Source organism: Lepidochelys kempii, chromosome 15 (genome assembly GCF_965140285.1).
Source record: "Lepidochelys kempii isolate rLepKem1 chromosome 15, rLepKem1.hap1, whole genome shotgun sequence".
Lineage (NCBI taxonomy): Eukaryota > Metazoa > Chordata > Testudines > Cheloniidae > Lepidochelys > Lepidochelys kempii.
This window is the reverse complement of record NC_136394.1, coordinates 10,197,000-10,207,829: the sequence shown is the minus strand read 5'-3', so window position 1 is coordinate 10,207,829 and position 10,830 is coordinate 10,197,000. Positions and strand designations below refer to the sequence as shown.

The 10,830-nt window shown below is 45.4% G+C and overlaps 1 protein-coding gene across 2 annotated transcripts in view; it reads right to left on the bottom strand.

The window, feature by feature from the left end:
* Window positions 1-4,047: 4,047 nt before the first annotated feature.
* Window positions 4,048-10,830, bottom strand: part of HSPB8 (heat shock protein family B (small) member 8) — a 27,560-nt gene continuing 20,777 nt past the window's right edge. For both annotated transcript variants that reach the window (XM_073312370.1, XM_073312369.2), the window contains 2 exons: window positions 10,658-10,721; window positions 4,048-5,312 (listed from right to left, as the gene is read on the bottom strand). In XM_073312370.1, the coding sequence (XP_073168471.1) occupies window positions 5,153-5,312; window positions 10,658-10,721 (224 nt within the window). In that variant the 3' untranslated portion in view covers window positions 4,048-5,152. The remainder of the gene's footprint in view (window positions 5,313-10,657; window positions 10,722-10,830) is intronic.

Here is a 10,830-nt window from a genome sequence, read left to right as displayed (position 1 = left end):
AACATGGCCCTGTTCCTGTCCAGCAGTTTTAACCAAAGTTGGGGGGTTGGTATACGGAGACTTCAGCCTGCTTAGTACCATGGCAAACACAGCATTCAGCACCCTTTTATTAAAGATACAGCAAAAGAAGGAAAAACAGTTAAATCCTTTGCAATGTAAAATATTAAATAAATCTTTCATTTTAATGCTATCCCTTGTTTCCTTTCCCTTTTGCTGTAGCGAGTTTTTAGATGGAGCCTCCCCTGTTTGACAATCTCTCAGATGGTCTTAAAGATGATAATTGCTGTCTTTGCCGGGAGGGAGAGGGGAAGAGAAGAAACATGAGTTGAGATGGGCTGGAGCTGTTGTTATGGTTGGGGTTGTTAAAGTCTGATCCTGTTTTCTAGAAGCCAAAGGAAGACAAATACGCCCGAAAGGGGAGAGAAAAGAAGAGCAAACACAGAAAATGCAGCTTCTGTCTCTGGTATTGACTCTCACTTGCATAGTATCACAGTCCTAGAATTATATCAGAAGGCCTTTTTGTTTGAACTAATTCAGTCTCGCTCCCTTTTGCACCTTTTCCCATCAATATTTGTTGTAGGTTCTTGTGACATGTTATGAACTTGCCCTCACTTTTCACAGCTGAGCTCACACTGAGGGTAAATATGTAGCCCCACTTATTACAACACCAGCGTAGCCTTTTCCTGTTCCCTTCCTTAAAATCCCCTCTTCCGTAATGCAGTCAGAAACTGCCCTCTGGTAACAGCTCAGCAATGGTGAGTTCTGATTGCTGCTTCTCATTGGCTATGCATTGTGGGCCGTGCTCGTCTGCATTAAAACACCCTATTATTTCTATTACCTCAGTCTGTTTCACCCCCAGCCCCTGTCTGCTTCTTCCGCCTCATGTTTTGTCTTTTAAGCTGCTCTTTTGGGCAGGGACTGGCCTTTCCCAGATTTGTACAGTGCCTAGCACGTGAGGACCCCAACCTGCCTGAGGTCTCTTGGCCCTACTGCCATACAAAGGATTAACGCTCATACCAGCTGCATGATCTACACAAAACAGGAGGTGCCGCAGCAATAGCTCTTAATCAGCTAGTCTTGCTGGAACGTGCTGTCTTTCATTGCCCTAAGGGCCAACCCCAGCCCCTTTAAAGTCAATGACAGTGTGATTGACAGCCGTGGGAGCTCCATTCAGCCCTTGGTCAGGAAAAAATAACATGGCCTGGAGAAGCTTGGCAGGATTCCCTTGCTTCCATCTGTTCTCCCCCTTCCCTCCCCTCTCAAAAAAATTCTTTCCAGCAGGGTTAGAGGCAAAAAGAAGCTGAGATCAATATTTTCGTTCAGCTAAGCTGGCTGTTTGCTGCGGAATGACCTTGTACCCAGCTCTCATTGTAAATATCACCCAGAACGTTCCATCACTCAGGCTCTCTCTTTCTCTCTCTCTTTCTCTTTCTTTTTTTTTAAAGGAACCCATCGGGTCAGCAGTCTAGTCTTTTGAGTTAGCTCTCGATCAGCGGGAGCTTGCCTTCCCTGGCTAAGCAAGGCAGCAGGCTGCAAGGGCCCCCGTCACTGGATTCAGTGTGCTGGCATGAAGAGACCGGGAGCTCGCCAGGTAAATCGTACTGGATCCCGTGATTCATCCAAGGCTGTATTCATTTGTGTTTTGCTTCCAGGGTCATGTCAAATAATCTCCGTATATCACCGTCCCGCTGAACATATACGTGGCTGGTTGCAGTAAGTCCTTTTATCTCGAGGAAACTAAAGGGGAGATTCTCCCTAAACCGAGAGCAGGTGCATGTTCCAAGGGACTTAGGGAGATGATGCTACTCCCTTTGAAAGATGTCCTGTTGCTCCCCACCCTTGCCCAGCTCAGTAGTTCCAATTAAAACTAGCAATGGCTCCTAGAGGGAACTGAATGCAGGAGAGGGTCTGCAGAAACATCACTGAACGAGCCTCGAGTTAGACCCTGCCTAAGGTACAAGTACAGCCGTGGCCTCATAACCAGCTCATGCCTCTCCTGGCTGACCCCAGGACAAAGCACACAATAGAGGTGTGTCCATGCGGCAGCTTTTGTCCCAGCACCTCCCCGTATATCTGCAGAGCTGTGTCTATATTAGTGCATTCTGGGAAACTCTAGGAAGCTATCCACGACTGTCTGCGATATGAGAGCCCATGCAGGGAGGGCAGCTGGCCATGATTCAGCAGGAAATGAGCTTTATTGGTGGCTAACACAATCTATGGGCCAAGACTTTCCAAAGGAGCTAGTAGTTCTGGCTGATCACCTTGCAAGGGCCTTATGTTCAGAGAATGAGTGATGGGTCTGTCTGAAATCCAGGCCCCTTTAAGGTACCTCACGCTGGGCACCTAAAAACAAGTCACTTTGGAAAAATCTGAGCTCTGAGTTCTAACCACGTCTGCCCCCTCTACAGGCCCAGCCTCTAGTTCCAAACAAAAGCATAGTTTATGTACCAGCTCCTCAAGGAGAAGTAAAGATCCACTCCTTACAGGGCAGCTTCTGAGTGTGTAAGTCCTCAGGAGCTGGAAAATGCTTGGCTCACCCTGGTTTCCAGGAGAAGATAAACAACAGGATCTGTCCTGCTAGGTGGATGCCTGGTTCTGGTTCTGCTGACAATCCTCTTGGTCACTTCACCCAACCCCTCACCTGGTCCCTTATACAGAGTGTGAGGAGTTGAGCCTTCCCCTCCTCAGAGCTGCTTCTACCTTCTCCTAAGCATCTTTACACTGAGGATGCACAGCTGTGGCCCTGCTTATGGAAAAGGGGGTTAACTCTTTCCTCACCAGCCGAGGGATAGGCTCTGCACACCCCATCACACTGTCTCAGTAGGCGATAGATTCCTGCTCATAGAAAGACCCCAGCAGCACCTGGGGCAATGCATGCTGGGATTTCCTGCTGCACACAGAATAGAGAGGATTCAGGAACGTGGTTGTGGGGGGTTCTGTCCATACGGGCAAACCCCAATGGTGAGACCTGGTTACAGAAAGAGAGACACATGTCAGCCTAGGCTGCTGCCATGGTTAGCTGCCATGGTTTTCACGCAAGTATTAACCATATTGTGTGAGGACATCACCCATGCCACTAACTGGTTGCAATTTGTTTACGAGTTCCAGTAGGAACAGGGCCTCGTACTGATAAGAAGTGTGCCGGATGGGAATGTCTGAACTGAAGAACATTCAGCATAGTTGTTATGGGAAAAACTATTGTGCCAGTAACACTCCCATTTTGCAGCATTGTAGGATGCACGAGGGAGACACGGGGACCATTAAAACCCCCTAACAGTAGAGCTTGTTGAAAATCAGAGTTTCCAGCATGTGGAAGAGTCTGATAATTTGAAATTTGGTTTTGTCCAGAGTCAGGATGAAAAGTAAAAATATCAACATTTTTAATGGAATGGGAAGTTCTGAAACACTTCAATTCAGAAGTGTCAAAACATTATGGTTTGTGGAACCAAACTGAAGTGTTTTGTTTCTACTCGATTCAACATTAATCTGTGTCTTCTGAGCTGCTGCAGTGCCCTATGGGAGTTGTTGTTGGAGTACCTTCTGCCACCTTTCTCCTCTATGGGCCGGGTTCCCTGGCTGGACTGCATCTCCCATGATACAGTATGATCATGTGACTCCCATGATGCACTGCAGCAGTTCAACCAGAGGTGAGATTATGGTGCGTCACTGGAGGTATAGTTCAGAAGCAAAGGGAAGCATGAGTCTATAATTCCCACAAGGCACCGTGGCAGCTCAGACAGACACAGATTAATGTCAAACTAACGCAAAAAGAAATGTTTTGTTTGTTTTCCTGACAGAGTATAAAAAAATGTCAGCAACACAGCTATGTTCCCCATGGAAAATTTTGATTTTGCAAAAACTGCATTTTCCGTCAAAAAAAGAGTATCATTGTAAAATTCTCAGCCAGCTCAACTTAACTCACGTCCTGTCCCAACCCACAACGCCCATCATGAAACTCTGCTGCTCCCCCTTTGGAGACTAAGCTTTTTGCCATTCCCCCAAACCAATCAAATCCTAGTTGGTTTCTGGAAAGACAAACACAACAGCTAAGAATGTGAACTAGTTTTATTCATCAAGTTTGTCCAATAAAAGCACAAATCCTCTTTGGGAAAAAGGTTCCAAACATGCACACATTTTGAAATATGTCAGATCTGTCAGTTTGTCTGTCTACGAAGCAACAGCTGTCCATCACTAGTGCAGATACTGGCAAGAGGCTGTTTAAAGAGCAGTAGTTCAAATAAGGACAAAGATGCACAGTTGGTATGACTATAGAGTTGCATTTGAATTGAAGAGGAGAAAAGATTTTTGATATGGTCATAAATATTCCATCTCTAACATGTAGCAAAATAATAATAATAAAGAAGACATCCACTTTGTTCTGTCTGATATACAGATAAACAATATTGGAGCACGTAAGACCTCTATAAAATCTTGGTGAAACTGTGGGCTGTATTGGATACTTATTGCTGAGGGGGAAGTATCGAAGAGAGAAGTTGGAGCTATGGAGTTATCTACTCCAGTTTCAGTAAGACTAGCTAGGATCAGAGCCCATGAGTAGTTTGTAAGGGGATTTCAACCACTGCTTGGACCTTGCTATGGTAAATTCTCTGCCCCATGCTGGTCAGTGTCAGCTAATGGAGAAAAATAAGTGACCCATAATAGTGAAGTGCAGTTTGGTCTCGTAATTAAGGCACTTAACTAGAGGTCAAGAGACCTGGGTTCTATTCTTGGCTCTGCCAATGACTTTGAGAACGACCTCAGGCAAGTCACTTCGCCTCTGTTTCACCTCCCATCGTTCATCTGTCTCGTCTATTTCGATTGTAAGCTCATCGGGACAGGGACTGCCTACTACTGTGTGTATGTTGAGTGCCTAGCACAACAGGGCTCTGAGCTCTCTTAGGCCATCTAGGTGCAACCGTATTACAAAGAACAACGTTAGTAATGATACTGGATACCTACAGTCAACCACCTTCTCCCAGCGCAAAATCAATCTGATTAGAACAAGAATATATGTGTGTAAAATGTGAGGAAACAGGGCCCTTTAAGAAAATATCCAATGTACACTTCCATTCAGCTAATGCAATCACATCTGGAATTGGAGAGAAATCTTTTCAGGGAGGGAGCAGGAAGAAAGGGAACGGGGAAAGACACTTCAAGCACAGGTTGCTTCTTGGCTGTCCATTGGGATCTCATTGCCATAGCTGCTGTCTCCGTACTGGCAGTAGGGTGGTATCTGTGGTGCTTCAATAATCAGCAGACCCTCTGGCGATAAGGAAGCAAAAACTGTGACAGGATCCACCTCATATGGGAGTCTAAAAAGAGGAATGGAAAATTAATGGGGCTGCCAAGCGCTTTTCTTCAGTCTCCACGACACTGCTTTCCCCTGTAGTTTTCAGACAAGCACTTGTGGTAGGAGAACACTTCAGCCTCTCGGCCACTCAGTAACAGACTTAACGGTGGCCATTTTGCAACAGCAAAGCTTCAAAAACAGACTCCAAGGAGAAACGGCTGAGCTTGAGTTAATATGCAAACTAGATCCCATTAACTTGGGTTTGAATAGAGACTGGGAGTGGCTGGGTCATTACACATATTGCATCTATTTCCCCCTGTTAAGTATCCTCACCCCTTCTTGTCAACTGCCTAAATGGGCCATCTTGATTATCACGACAAAAGTTTTTTTTCTCCTGCTGATAATAGCTCAACTTAATTCATTAGCCTCTTGCAGTTGGTATGGCTACTTCCACCTTTTCATGTTCTCTGTATGTGTATATATATCTCTTCTTACTATATGTTCCATTCTATGCATCCGATGAAGTGAGCTGTAGCCCACGAAAGCTTATGTTCAAATAAATTTGTTAGTCTCTAAGGTGCCACAAGTCCTCCTGTTCTTTTTGCAGATACAGATTAACACGGCTGCTACTCTGAAACCTGTCACTTGTGGTTGTTACCTGTGTTGTATTTTCCAAACTGGGCTTTGTGGCAATTCCATTTTCGCATCACAGCATGCTATGCTCCTACATCATTACTGACTTGTCCATCCTTCGTATTTTCCACTGGTAAACACTGCCTAGGAATAGCCAAAATGGCTGCTGGAGAACACAGCTGCTCCATAGAAAAGCAGATGCAAGTCTCTCAATAAATTGACTCTTAAGCATAGATAGATAGTTCAGCTGTAGGGACCATCAAGTCAAGTAAAATGTCTCCATTACTCAGGGTTAACAAATATTGTGGCAGGATCACTTTTTGCTAATAAACAGCAATTAAATATTGTGGGGCACATTTAAGTTATTGAGCGGTATATTTTTCTTGGCAAGCTATCCTTATACTGTATTGCACACACCAGTGGAAATCCGCATTCGTGGAATGGGTCTAGCCAGTGTCACTTTCAGAGAATATGGTCACTAATAAATTGGACGAAAGGTGGTTAGGAAGAACGGTCCTGTGGTTAGTGCACAGGACTGGGAGTCAAGAGTCTTGGGATCCTTACCCATCCCTGGCACAGACTTGACTGAGTCTCTTAAATAGATCGCTCTGTGCCTCAGTTTCCCCATATGTGAAATGGTAGAGATATTATTTACATACATCATGGGCTGTTATGAGGCTAGATTGGTTAATGTTTGTAAAGAGAACCCTACATGGAAAAAACATATAGAGATGTACAAAGAATTATTTAAATCACATTAATAAACCTCAAGCAGATCCAGAAACTCATTTACCTGCACGGAGACTTGGTAATGCCTTGTATTATTAAGTATTATAACTGTGCATGTTCTGTGTATGTTTAAAGACCTCTCTTTTCACTACAAGGCTCTCAGTTTAATCTCATCTGCAGATATGTTTGACTGGATGTCACTCACAGCTTATGCAGTTTGAGCTTCTGCAAAGCACAAGTAAATCATCTTTATGTCACAGCCTGCGTCATGGCAAAAAAAAACCCATGCCCAAATAAGGAGCCTCTCTGACTGGTTACTAAGTAGCTTGCCTGGGCTGGGCAGGGTAAATCTGCTTTCATACTGTTGTCTCCCATCTCACCCAACCAGTTTGCGCTCAGGCATGCAGGCCTGCTTGCATTTAGCATCTGGGTTTCCACGATATGCATCTGAGGAAGTGAGCTGTAGCTCACGAAAGCTTATGCTCTAATAAATTGGTTAGTCTCTAAGGTGCCACAAGTCCTCCTTTTCTTTTTGCGAATACAGACTAACACGGCTGTTACTCTGAAACCTGACATCTGGGCAGAGATGCCTCTGTGCAAAGCTCGGTCCGCTTTTGATTTCCAAAGAAATCCATCATTCTAAATTCTGCGGATTGGACCCTCCCTTGCTCTGCAGCTTGGCTCACCATTTGCGCCAGTGCAAAGAGAGGGTGTCAAGCGTTCATTGTGACTGGGTAAACTCTGGCATTCACTGTGCACTGGGTTCAAATGAGGGAGCAAGGTGCAGGACAATGGTAACTGGGCCCTGGGTGTCTAGTTTTGGGGGCTTGGCAAGGGAATGGCCACAGAGCCACAAACCTAAATCCGCTCTGACCGGGGAACACACGTCCCCCAGAGGCTGTGACAGCCCACGGACACTGCTAGTGACAGCAACACAGCCATTCCCTGCGACACTCCTGCATTCGAGGCGGGAAGTCCCGCCTCCAGAGCCCCACTCGGCTGCCTTGCTCCTAGTCCGGTTACTCAGGCTTAGCACTGGCTGGGCAGCACTTGGCTCTGCATACACCAACACACCGACTGCTGGGCAGGGCGCAAGTCCGAACAAAGCAAGGGGCCTGAGTTTGATCTCATGCAGGTAACTCTGCTGACGTCAGTGCTTTTACTCCTGACTTACACCAGTGCAAGTGACAACAGAATCAAACCCAAGGTGTCACCTCTGGCATTATGCTGCAGAAGACAGGCAATGAGGGTTGGGGGGGTGGGGTGGGGGGGCGCTGTTCCATCACAGCTACACACACAGGGAGGAGGTCTGGTAAGGTGATTCTGAGATTTGAGGGCAGGAATAATGTTTTTTGTTTTTAGGGGTGGAGGGGGGAAACTAGTATCCCAGCACAAGAGGATCTCATTTCACTGGTGGCCACACTGACCGGCCTGACCCATTTGCATTATCCTAAAAAAGCCCTTCCCTTTACCAGTTCTTAGCAGATAGTTTCACCAGGCAATAAGGCGAGGCCTCTTAAAGGAAAAGTCAATGTACCTGCTACTTCTCACTTGTTGCTAAACAAACGCCCTGGCCCAATTGAAAAGTGCAGGGCAAGTCATCCAGGGCTTGGTCCCAGTCCAGCGGAGCACCTGAGCACATGCATAACTTTAACCACGAGCTGCTCCACTGACCACTATTTAAATTATAAACATTGTTAAGTGTTTTCCTGGCCTGGGGCCTTCGTTTCCATTCTGGGCCCTTTTTATTGTCTTGTAAAGAGTGAGAAATTTTTGTGAGTTAAAAAAAAAATCTAATGCCAATTTTTTTTTTTTTTGAGTCTGAGTATCTTTTCCCTGATAGTTTTGACTTCTCCCCCTTTCTAGTTTTTGGAGGTTGTGACGTTTCCTTTCTTTCCCCCCCCTTTCTCTTTATTTCCCCTAATATGAACATTCCAGCCAATTCCAAATATATAGTCACAATAATCATAGTTAGGATTATGGCTGGGTAAGTGTTAAGAAGAGATCTTCTGTTTTGCCTTAGTCATGCAATATTTATAAGCAGCATGAGCTAATGAGACGTTCGCCTTGCGTTACAGAACCACCACAGCCAGGAACATCACAGGAAATAAATCTGTCAAGTCCTGCTGTGAGCTGGGAACGCCCACCCTCTGTAACCCTTCCCATCTGTCCAGCCTTGTTCCTCTCCAACCTGCCCTGTCCAGCTTTGACTTTCCTGGCAATGGAAAGGATATTTGCAAAACATTTTGTGACATCCAGGTCTATCCCTGTCTATGTTCTACAGACGCTTAAGGTTAAATGTACGGATTAAGGTAAAACACTGACATCCCACCCACAATACGTGACTTTGTGGTGGGAAAGAAACTGTAAGGTGGTAGAATTAGAACTTGGAATTGTCTGATGTTTGCTGATTTCCAACACTTGGCCCTGCTATAGAGCATTTTGCCTATAGACCTTAAAGTGCTTTTCAAAGCTGGGTAAGGCATTACTCCTGTTTTGCAGATGGGGAAACTGAGGCACAGAGAGGTTTTTTTTTTTAAGTGACACAGCAAGTCAATGACAGAGAAGGGAATAGAATCTAGGTCTCCTGCCGCCCAAGAGTAACACAAATTTAGTTTCCCCATTAACATGCATTTCCCTGAAATAGACACAAGTTTGCAATCAGATTTGAACTGCCCTGAAGCGGAGGGAAATTTGGAGCTGGGTTTTGATTTGACCTGTTCTCTAAAAGTCAGCAGTGAATTTTAGGAGCGTTTGGGCCTGGGGCTTTGTTTGGAATCACATTTCACCTCACTCCTGACTCCATCCCTCCAGGGGTAAGAGAGGAATTTGTTGTCTTTGGCTTCTTTTCTAAGACTTCCGATAATGAGCCTGTTTTTGTATGGACACCTGTTCCGCAGGAGCTGGCTGGAGACATGGCGACTCCTCTCCCTCATTCCACCCTGTGGAAATACTTTTCACTGCCACTATCAGGCTGGACTGGATTTGAACTGATGAGAGGCAAGAGCATCGCCATCAGCTGTGCAGTCTTGTGGCTTTAAATTTCAGAGAGGGTTCTGGAGTGTGAATCATTCCCACAGGGACTTAGGTGGTTTTTGTTTTTTTGTTATTATTACTCATGTACTCATAAATAGTTCAGAAATATTTTGTGGAGTCATTGGTCCAAATTCATTCCTGATGTGACTCCGCTGAAGTCAATATGATTACACAAGGGTGAGCTTGGCCCCCGCAATCTCTTGCGCCAACACAGACTTGGGCTTGTGATAACAAACCCGGAAAGAATGTGGTTTGTGGGCAGGGAATTCCACACGCTTCAAACACATCTCACTGGTTTATGTTTCCCATCTAGCTGCACAAGAAACCAGACTTTATGGCTAAGGTTTTCAAAGCTGTCCAGGGGCCTTAGATACACAACTATTAATTTCAGTGGGAATGCTGACTCCAAATCACATAGGCAGCCTCAAAAATCTCAGCCCATCTGTTGATGGAGTCAATGCGGGGGGCGTCCTACTGAAGGGGATGCAGTTGATGGCTTCTTGCGGGACTGACCTCTATATTAGGGAATAATTTCAGCATTGGTCTCAATATTTACACTCAGGTTCAGTAACTGACTCCAATATTTGCACTTGCAGGCCACCCTTTCAAGCTAGTGAGGTTACCAGTTTCCCCAGGAGTACACACCTAGTAACAAGACTTTAGCATCCATATCAACCTCATTTGGATGTCAGGAGGATGGGTGTGCATTAGGGGCACAGTCTGCCCACGGGCCAATCCCATTACAATCAATGGGACCCAGGTCATCTGAGAGCAGAACCTGGCTGTCAGTGGATCACAGGGAGCTGAGGGAGAGTAGCTTGATTGCTTGCTCAGAAAATCATTTCATGCTCTCAAAAATAAGAGACTGGTCATCATTCCTAAGTCCTGCTCTCCTCTGTGGAGTGAGAGCCCCATGTGGGCAAGCCCCATAAGAAAGAACTGAGAAACCACGGTGTATATTATACATACTGGATTTTCTTGGTGAAGTTCTTGGAGACTATTCCTCCTTCTTCCTGTTGCTCTTCATGTTTGCCTGGAGGGAACGGAAACACACAACAACATTGTCTCACAGGGCTGTTTTACAAACAGGCAAAAAAAGTTCTACTCAGTATCCCCCCCACACCCACTCCATGTTCAAATCT